The following is an 18,347-nucleotide window of genomic DNA, read 5'->3' on the forward strand; positions in this document are numbered from 1 at the left end:
GGGCTCTGGAAGGGCTGGGTTGGAGGCGAAGATGGGGCATTGCTGTTGGAGATGGTCTTGGGCCACTGTGTGGGTAGCATGTTAGCAGAGGTGGTGGCATGGTGAGAAGAGGCAGCCTAGCTAGAGGCTAAGAGTTCATGACTAGAAAGGAAGAAGGAGAGCCAAGGGCTATTGGGGCCCTGGAAGGAGGATCTGAGTGGTCCTGGAGCCCTGAGCTCTGCTGCATGGGTCTGGCAGTCTTTCAGGCCTGGGTTTAAGTTTTCAGAGATGGGGCAGTGGAGGCGGAGGCTGGGCTGAAGCTTGGGATAAAGCTTCCCCCATCCTCCATCCCAAGGGGCCGCCTGCAACTCTGTGGTTGCTTGGATGGACATTCCCTCTAGCCTCTGGAAGAAGGCGACCGGCAGCTCTCAGAGCCACATCCTAGCTGTCCAGCTGTCCGGTCACCACAGGCTGGGTTGGGAGATTCGGCAGGTGGTGGGAAAGGCCTCCGAGCTGTGTTTGCCCTGGCTGGGGCCCAGGCCTAGCAACAACAAACAGACAGCCCCTCCCCGAGCCTGGCCACAACTGGTCTGACCCAGGGACCCCACATCATACCCTCCTCTGGGCCTCCCACAGCAGCCCAGCCCAGTCAGCCCCTGCTTCCTCCAGTCTAGATTGAGGACCCCAACACCCATATCCCAGGTGACCTTGAGCCAGCCCTGGCCCCTCAAGAACTGCCAGTGGGAGCCACCAGCCCTTTGCAGATAGCTCCTGTGAGTATCCAGGGTGTCTGCAAGTGGGAGGTTGAGAGGTGGGAGGCAGGCCTGAGACCCTCGTCAGTGTCTCTTCTATATGGCTGTCCCATGGCAGAACCATGCCCATTTGGAGGGTGGGAGTCAAAGTGAGCTCTGATCTAAGGATGATATCAGCCCCAGACCAGGAGTGAAAGGCAGCCCTTTCCCATTTTCCAGGCACCAGCAAGGCAGAAGTTTGAGTGGCTTGAGGTTTTCAGGGGTTGCCACCATCCCAATGCCTTTCTCTCTAGCCCTGCCAGCCAGAGCTGAGTCCCCTGCCCGGTCTCACAGCTTCCCCTCCACCCATTTCCCTCAGGAGAAAAGACAGCCATTTCCATGTCACAGAGGGAAACCAAGGTATGCCAGGGCTTGGCTGTGGTGGTTCTGTGAGTCAGCAGGAGAGAATCCTGGAGTCCTGACTCCCAGCCCAGGGCAGGGGAGGGTCGGGTATGTCCTCTCAGGGCATTCCCCCCGCACTGGGAAGTGGGGCAGGCATGACACAGAGAAGACCAGCTTGAATAGGAACAGCAGAGGCCATGAGATTAATCGGATCAGAGCCAGTGACTGAGAAGCAAGGGGCACAGCTGTTCTGAGAACCCCCCCACTTCACCCCGAAGGTCAGCATCTCCCCCAGCTTCCTACTGGTGGAACCTGGGACCTTAACACCCACCACCCGTCTCTGAGCACCAAGGGCCTGTGTGGAAAGCAGGCAGGGGTGGGATAAGGAGCCCCCAGCCAAGAACAGGGCCATCCTAAAACCCCTGTCTGTCCCCAGGACACCAAGTCCCAGCCCCCTTCTTGCGGACAGGCTGACAGCTGTCTCCTACACCTTCTAAATAAGGACGGGGGTCATGGTCGGGGGGCCCCAGGTGAGGCTCAAGCAAGCCAAGCCTTACTCCTTGCCTGACCTCACTGCCTCTGCCCTCTGTGTTCCAGCCTCAGCCTCCTCTGAATATCTGGGGTGGAGACAGAATTGATATAAGAAGCCCTCCCACCCTCGTCCCCACCCCACCCCTGGTTGGGAAGGGGGAGGCAGGTAGAAAAGGTATTTTGTTGCCTAAGTGTCGCCTGAAAGTCCCCCATTCAAGCATCCCTCACTGAGGCTATGCATTGCCAGTCCTCTTGGCTGAAGCTCCCCTTCTGGCTTTGGGGGGTGTGGGCAAAGCATTTCAGGGGTTAATGTGACACCCACAGACCTCAGAGAGAATCTGCTTTGGACTGAAGCATTCCCCCCACAAGACTCAACGGAGCCCCTCTGGCAGCTCTGCTCTCCCACCTAGGGGCTCCCTAACGCTCAGGCCGCCCTTTTGCTCCCGGCCTGCCCCGGCCCCCGCCATTCCCCGGACCAGCCCCTCCTCCCGCGGGCCGCCAGGGATTGGCGGGCGAGGGGCGGGCCGGGGGCGGGGCCGGGCGCCCTTCATCCCGCGTCGCTGTTGTCGCTGTTGCCGCTGTTGCAGCCCTGAGTTCAGTCGGGAGCAGAGCGAACCGCACCGGCCCGAGCGGAGCGCCGCGCGTGCCCAACCGCGAGGCCAGGTACCGCTTCAGGAGTTCATCCACCCGCACAGGGGAATCGGGTGGGCCGAGCCCTACTGTCCACCCTCCTGTCCATAGCCGGGCTCTGGGCAGCTCTCCTCTCCCGTCCTGACCCGGGCAGGCGCCCCAGCCTCCGGCGAGCCAAAGCCCCGCGCGCTCCAGGCGCTGGTCTTGGGGACCTGCCAGTCGGGACTCAGCGCCGAGCTTAAGCAGGGCCCTGGGGGTACCGGGAGGGACACGTCGTCGCCTTGGGGCCTCTCGGCGGGGCTGCGAGGTACAGCAGGAGGTCGGCGGCACCCGGGGCTGGGACCACAGGACGCCTTGTTGGGGGCTCGGGCGGCACACCACAGGCTTCCTGAGGCAGGGCCCATGGGGCAAGCTGGAGAGGGCCCGAGGGGAGGACCCAAGAGGGGCCTGGAGCAGTCCCTGGAGCGCTGCCCCGACGGGCGCCTGACAGGCAGAGCAGCCCGGCTGGCACGATGGGAATCCGGGTATATTTATCTCGGCTGCTCCGGACAAGGGCTTGAGGGCAGATCGGGCCGGGCCGCCTGAGGGGCCGCGGGGTACATGCTGGTCCCAGAGCCGGTGCCATTTGCAGAGGAGCCAGCGGGCACAGCGGGCGCAGGGCGCGAGTGGCTCCCTGACCTGAGGCCGGGGCGCCGTGCGAGCTCCTCCCCACCTGGCGCTGTATAGGGTGTAAGTTAGAGCCCGCGCAGCGCACGGCGGAGAGAAGGAACCAAGACTTGGTTTGCAAGAGCCCGCCCCCGCCCGGTTGGCCCCTTCGATTGGCCACAGCAAATGCGTGCGTTTGTTTACACCCGGGCCGGGGGAGGCCAGGGGCGGTACCTGCGGGGACCCGCCCTTTTCTCCCCACAGGGACCTGAGTCCTGAGTCCAGGTAAGGGCTCTCAAACAGGTCTGAGAAAGGCTAAGTCAAAGGCTCTTGAGCCCTGAGGAACACCATGGAGGACATCCCCACTCATGCCCATCCTTCCTTCAGCCTGCCAACCCTGTCCTTTCTTCCATGACCGACTCTGGCCACAGAGCTGCCCCTGGAAAAGGCCCTTGGACCTTTCACCCCTTCCTGTTCTGTTCTGTAAAAGGTCTGGGATGGGGCTCATTTCCTTCTGGAAAGGAAGCACATCCCTCGGGGCTCTCAGTCTGAGGGATGGAAAGCTAAAGAGACCCAAGGATGGTTCCATTTTGAATGGGGGAAATTCGGCACAGCCACGGTACCCTTCCTGCAAGAAGCATCACTGACGGGAGGGATCAGGACTGGAAGAGGCCAAGCCTGGCACATCTCTGAGAGGGCTGGAATGACTGAAACCAGAAATGGGAATCTGATTTCTTGACATTGGGAGCAGGGGGCTGAATCTCTGGGGAGGGTAGGAGTCTGTATCTCAGAATTTTGTTCTGCCTGGGCCCATGGGACCCATGTCTTCGCTGGCCTCTCAAGCCACTCCTTGTTGTGTGCTGGTTCTTTTGGCCCATGTCACAAATGGTCCCCATACCAGTCCAGGGCTCCAGGTTGCCAGATCATGACAACTGGTTGCTCCTGTCCTTGTGCCACTGCCCTAGCAAGTAGCCTTGAAGCCCTGGACAGATGGAGAAACTGAGGCACAACAAGACTGGCTGGCTGGTTCATGGTCTCTGGGTTGAGTCAGAGAAGGATTTTAAGCTGAACTGGACACACCCTGGAAGTCTGGGCTGGGTGTGAGGACGAGCATCCAGTTTGAGAGGGAAACATATTTGGAGGGGAGTGGTGTGGGGTGGGCCACCAGGGAGGTGCAGTTTTGGCGTCTCTGTGAACAGAAAGCTGAGGTGGAATGTGCAGTCTATGCTATAGTAGAATTGGGACCCAGTGGGAGGATGTTTTAGTGTAGACATGGCCAGGGGCCAGGCCTCACTTGGAGCAGGTAAGAGGGCTTGCCGAGGGCCTCAAATGCATTCCATTCATTTATTTTTTTTATTTTTTTCATTTTTTGAGATGGGGTCTCACTCTGTTGCCCAAGCTGGAGTGCAGTGGCACAATCTCGCCTCACTGCAACCGCCACCTCCCAGGCCCAAGCAATTCTGCCACCTCAGCCTTCTGAGTAGCCAGGACCGCAAGTGTGCAACATCAAGCCTGGATAATTTTTTTTGTATTTTTGGTAGAGACAGGGTTTCATCATGTTGTCCAGACTGGTCTCAGACTCCTGAGCTCAAGCAGTCTGCCTGCCTTGGCCTCCCAAAGTGCTGGAATTACAAGTCTAAGCCACCGCGCCCGGCCATTCCATTCATTTAACATTTGCTGAGCACCTACTGTGTGCCCGGGGTACACTCTTGTCTAGTGGGTGAAGGGTAGGCCTTTGACTCTGGGTGGTAGGACAGACATAGGAGAACAGGGTGGGGCTCTAGAGGACCAGGCGGGGCTTCTGGGGACCAAAGGGAAGGACCAGCTGCTGGGCAGGAGGGGCTTTCCGGCCAGTGGCCTGGGGTGGCTTGGTTTTGAATTTCCGCTCTGCGGGCCACGTCCTGTACACAGCCTCTCAGCCAGCACGTCTGCACACGTGCATGGCTGCTGGGAATGGGGGTCACTCTGACTGACCATCATCTCCACATGTATTTTCCATTGCTCAGGTAGACAAGTCCTGGGTGCTGGACCAGGGATCTCTGAGCTTTCCAGTTGGGCCTGGCCTTGTGGCCCTAGTGGGCTCAGCCCCACCCTCTGGGTGTCATAGCACCTGGTTGGTAGGGGCATAACCTGCTCTGTGGGGACCTGGAGGTGCAGCAGCCTTTTTGTGGGGTCCTCCAGGGTTCCGCCTGGCCATCTTGGCAGTGCCCATTGGGCCTACTGCCCCCTCACCTGTGCCCCCTGGCTCCCTCTCCCCTTCTCGCTCTTTCTGGGGCTCTCTTTTTCTTCAGCTTTCTCTTTTTTTTTTTTTTTTTTTTTGAGATAGGATCTCGCTGTGTTACCCAGGCTGGAGTGCAGCGGCGTGATCTTGGTTCACTGCAGCCTCTGCCTCCCAGGTTCAAGCAGTTCTCCTGCCTCAGCCTCCCGAGTAGCTGGGATTACAGGCACCTGCCACCATGCCTGGATAATTTTTGTATTTTTAGTAGAGATGGGGTTTCGCCATGTTGGCCAGGCTGGTCTCAAACTCCTGGGCTCAGGTGATCTGCCCGCCTCGGCCTCCCAAAGTGCTGGGATTACAGGCGTGAGCCACCATGCCCGGCCTTACAGCTGTCTCTTGCTGTCTTGTTGTCTGTCTCTTCCTCCATTTGGCTGTCTCTGACTGGGTGCTCACTCTGTTTCTCACCTCCCTGCTTGTTTCTGTCGCTGTCTGTCTCCTGTCTAAATGTCTGTCCGCTATCTGCATGTGATTTTTGTCTGTGTGTTTTTCTGTCTGTGTCCCTCTGTGTGCATCTGCATTTCCCTGTCACCCTGGGCCGCTGCATCTCTGTCTGTCTGTCTCTCTGTATGGATCAGTATGCATGGACGCATGGAGCTAATGACTGTGTTTTCTCTCCCTGCTCTGTCCCTGTCTATCTCTCTTCCCTCCCTCTGCCTTTTCTTCCTGATGTTGGATGTCTCCCCTCCTCCAGGCCGACCTTGACTTTAGCCCCCCATTGGACTCTCTGATGAGTCCTGAACTGCCCGAGGCCTGTGCTTCAGCTTTCTTTGGGGCCAGAAGTCCGGCTGTCTAAATATTTGGCCGCCTCCAGGGGATTCCGAGTCAGCAGGGAGGAGAATGGGCTGGCTGGCGCAGGGTCTCCCCTGCCCCTGGGGGGCCACAGTCACGTGATGTCCTGTCCTTTGCCTCAGCTGGGACTCCGGCTGCACGTCCTTCTCAGCAGGCTGGCAATGGGTGAGGTGGGGGCTGCTGTTGCTCTAGCCCACTCGTGAACCAAGAGCTTCTGACTGCAACCTCTATGGGTGGCAGCCTGAGCTAGGAGGGTCCAGGGCTGGGTGGGAAGGGAAGCTGAGGTGCCTAAGGTTAGGCCCAGCTACAAGCATCTGTTAGAAAACGTACCTGGCCATGGCCGGGCACAGTGGCTCAAGCCTGTAATCCCAGCACTTTGGGAGGCCAAGGTGGGTGGATCACGAGGTCAGGAGATTGAGACCATCCTGGCTAACATGGTGAAACCCCGTCTCTACTAAAAAATACAAAAAATTAGCCGGGCGTGGTGGCGGGCGCCTGTAGTCCCAGCTACTCGGGAAGCTGAGGCAGGAGAAAGGTGTGAACCCAGGAGGCGGAGGTTGCAGTGAGCCGAGATCACGCCACTGCACTCCAGCCTGGGTGACAGAGCAAGACTCCGTCTCAAAAAAAAAAAAGAAAAAGAAAAAAAAAGAAAATGTACCTGCCCACAGGAAAGTCTACCTTCCGGCCCCAGCTGGGTCTCTCAGATCCTCCTAGACACCTCCGGATGCCCAGAACACAGAGCCACAGACCCTAGATCCCAAGGCCAGGGAGCTGGGGGTTGAGGATTAACGTGGCCGGTAGTTCAGTTCTCTGGGCCATCTGCCTTCCCCTGGATATGCCCCCGCCTGCATGTCACTTCTTCAGTATTAGCCCAGTGTTGGCCACACACTGGCCACTTGCATTGTGTGTTGTTGATGAGGAGGACATGAAAACATGGGTCTAGAGGAGGGTAAGAGGTGTCTTTTCCCTGTTCTAACACCCTCCTCCCACCTGCTTTGTCCCTAGACCCCTGACCCCAGCAATCAGCTACCACCAATTCCTATGGCTGTGCCTTGAGAACATACAGTCCAAATGTCTCCATTGGATCTGGTTTCCCCCCTTACTAACACCTTCTCCTAGTAGGGGGCATCTTCCCTCTGAAGCCTGGAGGAGCAGGTGGACAGAGGGGTAGCTGTCCAGATGGGTACCAGACTTAGGAGGGGGGCACCCTGTCTCAGCCAAGGAGGGGAGTGGTAAAAATGAGCTGAGCTGGAACTGGGGGCAGCCCTCACCCCTGAGCCCCCAGGGATAATCACGATGGACCCTCAAGCCAGGCCAGCTGTCTCTCTCCTGAGATCTTGGCGGAGGTCACGTAGCCTGGGCCTTAGCAATAAGCTCCAGAGGGTCTGTGCCTCCACTGGTGCAAGTGGTCACCAAGGTAAAAAGAGTGCGAAGGCCTCCCTGTCACCAGCTCACTACTGCAGACCCAGACTCACTTATGTTCCTGAGCATGGGGAAGGAAAGCAAGGCTCAGAGTCCTGGGGACTCCAAGGACCTTGATCCCTGGGCAGAGAGCTGTGCTTCCTGTAGCTGCTTGCATCAGCCGCCCTGAAGTGGCCTGGGTTCCTGGGGCTCAAAATCTTTAATTAGCCAAACTCAACACCTGCCGAGGTGTGCCTGATGAATTCTCACCAGGTGATGTTCGCATGGGCGGGCGTTACCTGCTGCGCCATCCCTGTGGCTCCTGGCCCCTCCTGGCCCTTATCTCCCAGGAAAACAAACAGGTCCCAGGGCAATGGCCTGGGCCATTGATTTACTGCCCGGGTTCACACTACATCCATGACAGATGCCATTCTGATGACCTGCCCAAGGCCACTGTGATCTCCCCACCCTAGCTCCTGGCCACTCTCTGGGCACCCATGGCCTGTCCTGGGGATGAAGGCTTTGGGGAGGCTCCTCACTCATCCCCAGCTTTGACCAAGCCTCACGGGACCCCTAGAGGACAGGGATACACTGAGGTCCTGAGCTGGGGAGTACCCTGCCCCTGGCCACACAGTGAGGCAGGGCCAAGCCCAGCCCTAGAGAGTCTACTCTGGGCTTTCACCACAGGGGATCAGGCTCTGCTGGCAGCCTTTCTTATGCAGGAGCCCTTCCCTGAGTTTACCCCGATTCCGATTCCCAGATACAAAGGAGCCCGGGAGGCCACAGGCCTGAGGGGTAGGAGCTGTCAAAAATGGGCTGGCAGCCTCAGGGAATGGCTGGGGGCTCCATGCCAGGCCAGTGCTAATCCTCACCCTGGCCCCCAGCCCCCAGCCCTCCTCCTTGCCCTGGACCAAAGTCCAGACTCCTAGACCTGGCCTTTACAGCTCTATCAGGTTTGTCTGTTGCCACAGAACCTTCCTTCAACGCTTACAGCTTGCCTTGTACTGCACCTCAGGGCCTCTGCCTATGCTGTGCTCTCTGCCTGGTACACTCTTTCCTGTTTGACACCCCAGGGTGCCTACTGGAATTTTAGGACTGGCTTCACCACCTCCTCCAGGAAGTCTTCCTTGATGCCCCCCATCCTTTTTTTTTTTCTTTTTTTTTTTTTGAGATGGAGTTTGGCTCTTGTTGCCCAGGCTGGAGTGCAATGGTGCAATCTCAGCTCACCTCAACCTCCACCTCCTGGGTTCAAGCAATTCTCCTGCCTCAGCCTCCCGCGTAGCTGGGATTACAGGCATGCGCCACCATGCCCGGCTAATTTTGTATTTTTAGTAGAGATGGGTTTTTTCCATGTTGGTCAGGCTAGTCTCAAACTCCTGACCTCAGGTGATCCTGCTCGCCTCGGCCTCCCAAAGTGCTGGTATTACAGGCGTGAGCCACTGCGCCCGGCACCCCCGTCCTCTTTTTTGAGACCCAGCATTATGTGGCTCACACTCAGTTGCAGCAGGAGCTATAGGGTAGTGATGAGGGTGCTATTTGGGGGGATTTGTCTCTTCCAGGCTGGAGGTCACTTAAGGAGAGATATTCTAAATCCTTTCTGGGATCTCAGGCCTGCCCAAGACCCAGCAATGACTGATCATGATTGAGTAATAGCTACCAGGCCCCAAAGGTCTAGGCCCAGCTACTGCAGGGGGGATGGGGAATCTGGAGCTCAGACCTCAGACACCTCCCATGGCCCATGCCACAGACTGTGGTCTCCCTGGAGGCAGTGCCTGGCTGCTACAGAGGGATATTAGGGCAGAGAAGGGTTTTTTGTCCAGACTGCCAGCTCAGCACACTCTGAGGGCCTGTCCCAGCCTGCCCAGGGCAGGGGGCCGAGAGAGGGCACCCCCAGCTGAGTGCAGGGGGGACTCTGGAGTAGCTCTGGACGCCAGCACTGGCACCTCTATACCCAGGTGGGACACTTGGAGGGATGCTGATGGCAAGGCTTAGGGCAGGGGCATGAGGACAGGTGGACCTAGGCAACCCTGGGGTCAGGGGAGAGGGCTCAATAAGAGATGCTAACATTGTTATAGTGCCGAGTAGGTGGGTCTGGGAGGAGAGGAGGTAAGATGCTGGCATCAGAAGGAGAGGCAGGTTTGAGGGATGCAAGAGTGCCATGTGTGGGGTCTCCAGGATCCAGGTGCCAGAATCTGAACTCTGGCCTGGGGCTGCCTGGGGCAGTGCAGGGAGGGAGTCCTCTGACCAGAGAGGCCAGAGGCTGCTGTGACCTCTGCTGCCTCCGGGGGCACCAGGCCTGAGGCCTGAGCCCAGCCTCTCTTGTTCACCCCTAGCCCTGAGTGCTACGTTTGAGTTCCCCAGTGCTCCAGATTCAAGGGCAGACCTGAGACCATCAGGGGCCGGAGTGGGGATGGGGGGTTCAGGGCAGAATTCAGGGTTCTCCATCAGAGAGGGCACCACAGCTTCAGGACCAGGTTCTGGCTGTCCTGCCTGGCAGGGCTGCCCCCGTCACTGGTCTCCACTCTGGCCTCAGCTCTCCTCCTGGCCAGGCTGGCCTTCAGGGTGTCCTTACAGAACCTGGGGGCACTATGCCCAGCCACCTCTGGTTATGAGGTAGGCAATTCCCGGACCCAGTGATGGGAGAGGGGCCAGTGAGTTGTCTGGGCAGCGGGCAGGGGTGGTGGAGGAAGGAGAGCTGGTTCCTTTGAGGCCCAGCAGGGCCAAGCCCTGAGAGCAGAGAAGGGAGACTGATCTGGTGACCCAGGCTCCTCTACAGCTGGCCAAGGGCCTGAGCTCCTGGCCTGGGGCCCTAGGAAGTGGGGGTCTGTTCAAAGGGTCCACTCCTGGACAGCGGGCCCCTGAGGGTTGGGGGTTCCCTGCCTGGCAGTGGAGGAGAGGCTTGGAAAAAAACATGGCCCTGAGGCCAGGACTGTGTGGAGGGTGAGGTGTGTGTGGCACAGAGAACCGGCCCTGGAGCACCCGTTTCCTGGAAGGCCCCCTGAGGGCCCTTTGCTGCAGCCAGGCGGGAAGGGCCCAGGTGTCCAGCCACCCAGCACCGCCTCAGGCATCCTGGCTCTGGGGAGGGGGGACAGCCTCTGCGCCTGCCGTTCCCAGCGCCAGCTCTCAGCCCACAGAGGGCTCTTTGTTCTGGCTGCCAGCAGTGCCCGCCGGGCGGCTGGGAACAGGGCCCACAGCCCTCACCCTCTCCCGAGGCCTCCAGCCGTCGGGCAGTGCCATTCTAGGTTGGGCAGGAGGCCCCTGGACACAGGGCCAGTGCAGGAAACCATCTCCCAGTACTGATGTCAAGGAGGAGAAGTCTGTCCTGGGTATATACCCAGAGTGAAGTCTGGGGGCCTGGGACTGAGCATCTGGGGATGCTGGTGCCACTGGGCTCTGAACTCGGGTCATCCAGATGATCGTCACTTCACAGATGGTGAAACCGAGACCCTAAGGGCTTGCCTGGATGGGTGTGCGTGTAAGAAGTGCATTATGTACTGGCTAGGGTGTCCCATCAGAACATCCTAGGAACTCAGGTGTCTGAGCTGGATTCCCCCAACAGCAGATCCCAGGGAGGCAGTAGGCAGAGCTGCATGTGTGGGTATGCCCCGAGTGACCATCTGGGAGGTGTGCTATGGCTGCAGGCCTCAGGTAGGAGGCTAGGCCGTAGGCCCAAGTAACGGGGCTAACCAGAGGGACCGGCTGCTCTGCAGACATCTGACTGTTGGTGTGAGACCAGTGCTCCTGGTGGTTTGCCCTGAGCCATGGAGGCGCCTTTGCAGACAGAGATGGTGGAGCTGGTGCCCAATGGCAAACACTCAGAGGGGCTGCTCCCGGTCATCACCCCCATGCCAGGCAACCAGAGGTGAGTACCAGAGGGACCCAGTGGTGGCTGAAGACAGGGCAGGGCAGGGATACAGAGCAAAGGGCTGGAGCTGAGCCACCCACCCTGACCTGTGCCTACAGGGTCGAGGACCCCGCACGGAGCTGTATGGAGGGCAAGAGCTTCCTACAGAAAAGTCCCAGCAAGGAGCCACACTTCACTGACGTGAGCAGGGCAGCAACGGGTTTTAGGGGACACTGTGGGGAGCTTGGATGCAGTAATGAGGTGGTCTCTGGCAGCAGTGGGAGGCTGAGGGACAGTCAGGGGAATGCTGTGATTCCCCTGTCCCTTGCTGACTCCTCCCCCCCATCCCCGTCCCATTCTGGTGCCTGCAGTTCGAGGGGAAGACATCATTCGGGATGTCAGTGTTCAACCTCAGCAACGCCATCATGGGCAGCGGCATCCTGGGACTCGCCTATGCCATGGCCAATACGGGCATTATCCTTTTCCTGTGAGCACCCTCAGAGAACCTTCTAAAGATAGGGGCCCTAAGCAAGCCACCAATCATGACCTCCCAGGACCCGCCAGTTCCCTGTCCCAGCATCCAGGCTGCAGTGGGTGGGCACTTCTTACACTAACAAACCACGGCTGAAAAAAACATCCACAGCCAAACAAATATACCTCACTGGCCAGTAAACCGACTGAGGTCACAACACAGGCCGGTCTTACAGGCCAGAGACTGTCCTTTTGGCACCTTACACGTGATGGCCAAGCCCCACGGCCAGGCCTTGTGTGGGCACACGTGTCCTTTGGCTGGGGGCTCTGCCCTGAAGCCAGAATGGAAAACATGTTTGTTTCAAGGACTCAAGAGGAGGACGTGCTCAGAGGGCAGTCACAGGGACACTCTTGACCCAGAGGGCCCCTTCTGGGGTGTGTCGCACCCTGGATCAAACGGGGTGGTGTTCATCACCCCTGGGGCCTGCTGAGCTGGCATCCATACCTGTTGGGAGTCCAGACACCCAGGTCACAGACCCTCCACCCCCAGGCCTCCCAGAGCCCCTCACCCTCTGCCAGCCAGGGTAGCCCCCCAGTGGCCTCTTTTTCTTCCATCTTCCCATGTGTCCCCAGGTTCCTGTTGACGGCTGTCGCCTTGCTCTCCAGCTACTCCATCCACCTGCTACTCAAGTCCTCAGGGGTCGTGGGTGAGCCTCACACCAGCCTGGAATGGGCGGGAGCTGGTGGGTAAACTGGGACAAGCTCCTGACTTCTTGACCCTGCTCCTGCAGGCATCCGTGCCTATGAGCAGCTGGGCTACCGTGCCTTTGGGACCCCAGGAAAGCTGGCAGCAGCCCTGGCCATCACGCTCCAGAACATCGGAGGTGAGAGCAGTGGGCAGGGGCAGGCAGTAGGGAGGTGGACAGCCCTGAAAGCTGGCTGGTTGGGCTGACCTCAGCGCCTGCCTGCCCGCCCCTCTCCCCACAGCCATGTCCAGCTACCTGTACATCATCAAGTCTGAGCTGCCACTTGTCATACAGACCTTCCTGAACCTGGAGGAGAAAACCTCGTGAGCCCTGGGGTGGGGAGGGGAGGGGAGGGGTGCGGTGCAGTGAGGAGGGGTGGGGTGGGGTGGGGTGGGGTGGGGCTGGGTGAGGGTGGGGGGCCCAGGCTGGGCTGGTGGGAGAGACAAGACAAAGCAGACAAGAAGCTGGTGGAGTGGGGAGAGTTGCCCGCAGAGCCAGCATTCAGTTCACACTCACTTGGGAAGCACCTTGGGGACCCCCCTCCAGAAGGGGCTTGTGGGGCTAGGGGCAGGGTGCAGCTGAGGAAGCTGGGCCTCTCCTCACCCCAGACCCAGCCTGTGAGCGTGGGAGGCTCAGGCTTAGCTCTAAGCGCCTGCTATTCCTGACCATGGGGTTGCCCCCTCCAACCAAGAGATTAAGCCCAGGTGTCCCAGTTGCCTATCACTTTAGCCAGCATTGACTGGGCATCAAACGTGTTTTGTGGGACAGAGGGGACATAGCCAGGCCCTGCTCTTGACAGCCCAGCCCGAGCAAGCAGAGGGGCTGGGAGGCTGAGAGTAGCTCTGGCAAGAGGGAGAGCCAGGATTCTGCCCCTGGGGCCCTGGGCCTTTCCCAAGGAGCTGGCCTCAGGGCTTGCCTTTGAGGATGGTCCTGGCCCTTACCCCCTTGTTTCCCTGTGCCCCATATCCATTCCTGGTGGGTAGAGGAGGGGGCCGGATGAGGAAAGGCCCAGAGGCCAGAAGGAACCACAAGGGGCACAGGTTATTGCAAGTGCCAGAAACCCACGTGGAAAATACCACCTCCCTCTAGAACCAGGTCTCTCTTCCTCCTCCCACCCACCTCCATCCAAAGGCTGGGCCCAGACCTGTGTATCCTGAGAAAAGCAACAGCAGTGCCTACAATAGAGAGGGTCCTGAGCATGAGCTGTGTGCCAGGCTGGAACCTTAGTTCTCATGTCACCCTGAAGGACAGTACTGAAGGCACGCCCTTTGGTTTTTTTTGTTTTTTTTGTTTGTTTGTTTGTTTGTTTTTGTGAGACGGAGTCTCGCTCAGTCGCCCAGGCTGGAGTACAGTGGCACAATCTTGGCTCACTGCAACCTCTGCCTCCCGGGTTCATGTGATTCTCCTGCCTCAGTCTCCTGAGTAGCTGAGATTTTAGGCGCGTGCCACCATGCCCGGCTAATTTTTTTTGTATTTTTAGTAGAGATGGGGTTTCACCATGTTGGTCAGGCTGGTCTCGAACTCCTGACCTGATGATCCACCCACCTCAGCCTCCCAAAGTGCTGGGATTACAGGCGTGAGCCACCGCGCCCAGCTAGGCATGCCCATTTTGCAGATGGGGAAAGTGAGACTCAGAGCTGTGGACAAACATTCTTCAGATGTCACTCAGTGGCACCATTGGTGACTCCAGCAGAGGGAGGCAGGGGCCCCATCCCAGGCTGAATGGATTCTGACCCTGGCTCCCGACTCATGTCCCTGCAGGGACTGGTACATGAACGGGAACTACCTGGTAATCCTTGTCTCTGTCACCATCATTCTGCCCCTGGCACTGATGCGGCAGCTTGGTGAGTGTGGAAGGGTCAGAGCCTTGGAGGGGATGTTGGAGGCATACACCATGGGAGGGGCCCCAGGTCTCAGAGTGCTCCCTCCACTTTGCAGGCTACCTGGGCTACTCCAGCGGCTTCTCTCTTAGCTGCATGGTGTTCTTCCTAATTGCAGTGAGTCACCCTCCATGTTGGCTGAGAAAGCGGGCAGCGGGTCTCCTGGGGGAGTTCCCTGTCATCAGGAGGGGGCAGGTGTCTCTGGGAAGCCTGGGCCAGAAGGCAGCTCCACCAGTCCTGATCTAGATGTGGCTTCATGGTGACTTCCCAGGCAGTCCAGCCTGGCTCTGACACCCTCATCCCTCCCCACTCCAGGTCATCTACAAAAAGTTCCATGTGCCCTGCCCACTGCCCCCCAACTTCAACAACACCACAGGCAACTTCAGCCACATGGAGATCGTGAAGGAGAAGGTGCAGCTGCCGGTCGAGCCTGAGGCTTCAGCCTTCTGCACTCCCAGCTACTTCACGCTCAACTCACAGGTTCTGACAGGTCAGGGCAAGGCGGGGGCCCAATGAGAGTGGCAGACTGCCTTGACAAAGCCCCGTGTTTCCCCAGACAGCATACACCATCCCCATCATGGCCTTCGCCTTCGTCTGCCACCCCGAGGTGCTGCCCATCTATACTGAGCTCAAGGAGTAGGTGTCTGTGGCTGGGAGCGGGGGTGGGGCTGCCCTGAGCTGGTTTGCGGAGAATGGATGTGGTCCTGAATGTGGAGAGGGGAGTGACAGGAGCCAAGTCACTTTATCTGAGATGTCCGTGGCAGCCATGAGAGGTGATTATGAGCAAGAAGGAGACTCCCTCAGATGCTGAACGGTGAAAGTATGGTGCCAGAGAGAGCTTGGGGCACATGGGGGTCTCCCAATGTTACCCAGCTTGTCACCAACACCCACCCCCCCCACTTCCCCACAGCCCCTCCAAGAAGAAGATGCAGCACATCTCCAACCTGTCCATCGCCGTCATGTACATCATGTACTTCCTGGCTGCCCTCTTCGGCTACCTCACCTTCTACAGTACGGTGGCACCGGTGGGCAGAGGCCTAGGCTAGGCTGGGGGGAAGGGGCTGGTTGTGGCCATGGTGCCCTCCATACCGAGGTGTGTGGTGCCTGGCTGTGCCTTGCCGCTGTGGAGGTGAGTCTGCATGCCAATCCCCACAGTGTTGGGGTCCCCTAGGCAGCTCAGATCCCACCTCCTTCCTGGGGCCACCTACTGACCACCCTCCCTGCCTGCCACAGATGGGGTGGAGTCGGAGCTGCTGCACACCTACAGCAAGGTGGACTCGTTTGACGTCCTGATCCTGTGTGTGCGTGTGGCCGTGCTGACAGCAGTCACGCTCACAGTGCCCATCGTTCTGTTCCCGGTGAGCTGGTGGGCAGGTGGCTAGACTAGTGGCGGGAGGGGCTGATGGGGCCAACAGGCTGATGATTCTTCTCACCTGCCCCCCAGGTGCGCCGCGCCATCCAGCAGATGCTGTTTCCAAACCAGGAGTTCACCTGGCTGCGGCATGTGCTTATTGCCATTGGCCTGCTCACTTCTATCAACCTGCTGGTCATCTTTGCCCCCAACATCCTGGGCATCTTTGGGGTCATCGGTGAGGGTCTGGCCCTGCTGTGGAAGGAGGGTATTGCCCCAGAGGATTTCAACTCTGCAAATCCTGGCAGATTCCTGAGCTTACACCCTACATTAAGTGCAGTGGCCATGTGCACAGTTTGGCCTTCCATCTGAGCTTTTGTCCATAGGCTATTCTAATCCCTTTTCAGGGCTCAGAGCCACTGAGTCAGTCCCCCTTGCTGGAGGACAGGGGTGGATCCCAGGGATCAGAGGCCGCCTCAAAGGATCTCACTGGGTCTTGTCCACATTTCACATGTCAGGAAACTAAAGTTCAGCGTGATTAAATGAGCAGCAGGGCCACACAGCTGGTGAATAGGAGCCTTGGGCTTGATTCAGCCCCAGGATCACTGGACTCCCAAGTTTGATGCTCCATCCACTGCCTCATTCCAGATGGAGCTCTCAGCTGGTAGAGCAGACAATTCTGAAATGTCTTTGGGGTGATCCAACTCAGAGGACTGACAAACTCTGCCAGGACTGACAAACAGACCTGGGGGCTGAGTATCATGGATATCACGGACAGCACTCTTCGTTCTCTATGTCCGAAATCCAACTCGAAATGAATTAAGCAGAAAGGAATCCACTGGCTCAAATAACGGAGAAGCCTTCAAGTATAGCTGTAGCCTGGAGCCCAATACCCTTAAGCCCTCATCTCTCTCCATCTCTTGATTTGCCTTTCCTCATTGCTAGCTTCGTTGGCTGACATTCTTCTGACACCGACATCACCAGCCTTCTATCCTCATGGATGGAGAACACAGGGGAGAGGCTGGTGGGCTAGAATCAGGCAGAGCTCTCCAGTGGTCTCAACATGAAACTCCCTCAACAAGGAGTGTTTGATCTCATTGAAGAGTCCACCCCCGAACCTTAGTCAGTAGGAGGATATGAGCCAGCAGTGGCCATGTCTTGTTCTTTGCAGGTGCCACATCTGCCCCATTCCTCATCTTCATCTTCCCTGCCATCTTCTACTTCCGAATCATGCCCACGGAGAAGGAGCCTGCAAGATCCACCCCCAAAATCCTGGTGCGAGGGGCCTGGAGGCCGGTGGGCTGGTATGGGGCTAAGGGAACTGCCCTGACCTTGGACCTGACCCTGACTTCTGATTCCACAGGCCCTGTGTTTTGCTGTGCTTGGCTTCTTGCTGATGACCATGAGCTTGAGCTTCATCATCATTGACTGGGCCTCAGGGACCAGCCGGCATGGAGGAAACCACTAGGGTGACCCTCATCCTGTTCTGTCTACTCACCCTAGCAGCCCTGCCCAGACTCTTCAGCCCCTGCTCCCATCCAGTGGCCAGTCAGGGGAGGAGAAAGACACGATTAACACTGTGGCATTCAGCCAGGCCCCATGTCCTCTCTGTGGAAGGTTTTTGTTCAAGAGCCAGGACCAAGGCCCTTGGGCCACTACCCTGCTAGGCTCTGGAGCTGTAGGGGCTTCCTGAACTGGGAGCAGGGTAGGGCTGTCGCCTTAGATCCCGCCCAAGCCCCTCATTCCCTCCTTGCACAGATGCATACACTGGGGCCCAGCAGCTGCCTCCTGAGGTGACACAGCCTGTAGGAACATACACAGCTGGGATCAGCCTGCAGCCATCCCCCGACCCTGCTGCTAGGCCACGGTCTGCGCCCTGGGGCCTCATCTCCCCCAGCCCACTTGTTTTCCCCCCTTTTATTCCCTAGGCCCTTTTCAGACAACTGGGCCCTTGGATACTCTTCTCCCATCCCCCTTCACAGGATGACACCCTCCCATACCCCATAGCTGGGGCCAGCAGGTTCTGCTGAGGGTGGGGCTGGTGTAGGGACCCCCAAGAGGCCCCTGTCCTGTCCCTTCACCAGTCCTGGGGAGGCTGGGACTCCCCCTGCCACAAGCCTGGGCCACAGCTCACATTCCACTGCTGGGAGAAGAAACAGGCCGAGGCCCAGAGTGGCCTGCCCCCGGGAGCCAAAGACCCCAGTGGCCACACTGGGATAGGGTGGGGAGGCTGGCAGCCCTCTTTTATAAATATTATACATAAGACCAGCTGTGTTTTCTATTCTTGGTCTCCATGGTCCCTGGATTCCTGGAAAGTGAGGTAGGGGCCAGAACATGGATGGTGATGGAGGGCCCCCGTCTCCTTGTCTGGGATGAGGGTGGGGACAGGGCAAGTCCCCCACCCACCCCACCCCCTGCCTCCCAAACTAACCAGTGGCACACTCAGACCCAGCTCTGGGCCTGGGCCAGGCTCAGCACAGACCTGCTTTCTCACGGGTTGAGGTGGGGAGGAATTAATGAGGCCCCAGGAAGTGGGACAGAGAGAGGCCTCCGGAAGGAGGCAACGTGAGGTGCATCCCCAGCAGCTTCAGGGAGGGTCTGAGCTGGGGGCAGCTGAGCCCTGAGGGAGCCCCAGGAAGGGCCCCCTGCCCTCCCCTAGCTCCCAGGCT

At 58.6% G+C, this 18,347-nt stretch overlaps 1 protein-coding gene across 1 annotated transcript; it reads left to right on the forward strand.

Moving 5' to 3' along the window:
- Window positions 1-2,193: 2,193 nt before the first annotated feature.
- SLC38A3 (solute carrier family 38 member 3) lies at window positions 2,194-17,946 on the forward strand. Its single transcript, XM_004034176.5, has 16 exons — window positions 2,194-2,306; window positions 11,097-11,248; window positions 11,350-11,431; window positions 11,602-11,717; window positions 12,335-12,408; window positions 12,493-12,585; window positions 12,689-12,770; window positions 14,209-14,291; window positions 14,386-14,444; window positions 14,643-14,807; window positions 14,884-14,963; window positions 15,238-15,338; window positions 15,561-15,685; window positions 15,772-15,916; window positions 16,850-16,953; window positions 17,042-17,946. Exons 2-16 carry the CDS (start codon window positions 11,148-11,150, stop codon window positions 17,144-17,146), a joined length of 1,515 nt encoding a protein of 504 aa, XP_004034224.1. The 5' UTR covers window positions 2,194-2,306; window positions 11,097-11,147; the 3' UTR covers window positions 17,147-17,946.
- Window positions 17,947-18,347: the final 401 nt, after the last annotated feature.

This window comes from Gorilla gorilla, chromosome 2, assembly GCF_029281585.2.
Source record: "Gorilla gorilla gorilla isolate KB3781 chromosome 2, NHGRI_mGorGor1-v2.1_pri, whole genome shotgun sequence".
NCBI lineage: Eukaryota > Metazoa > Chordata > Mammalia > Primates > Hominidae > Gorilla > Gorilla gorilla.

Coding starts and splice junctions, on each gene's coding strand:
- SLC38A3 (XM_004034176.5), top strand. CDS start 11,148: ATGGAGGCGCCTTTGCAGACAGAGATGGTGGAGCTGGTGCCCAATGGC. Junction 15,339..15,560: donor CGGCTACCTCACCTTCTACA/GTACGGTGGCAC, acceptor TGCCTGCCACAG/ATGGGGTGGAGTCGGAGCTG. Junction 15,686..15,771: donor TGCCCATCGTTCTGTTCCCG/GTGAGCTGGTGG, acceptor CCTGCCCCCCAG/GTGCGCCGCGCCATCCAGCA.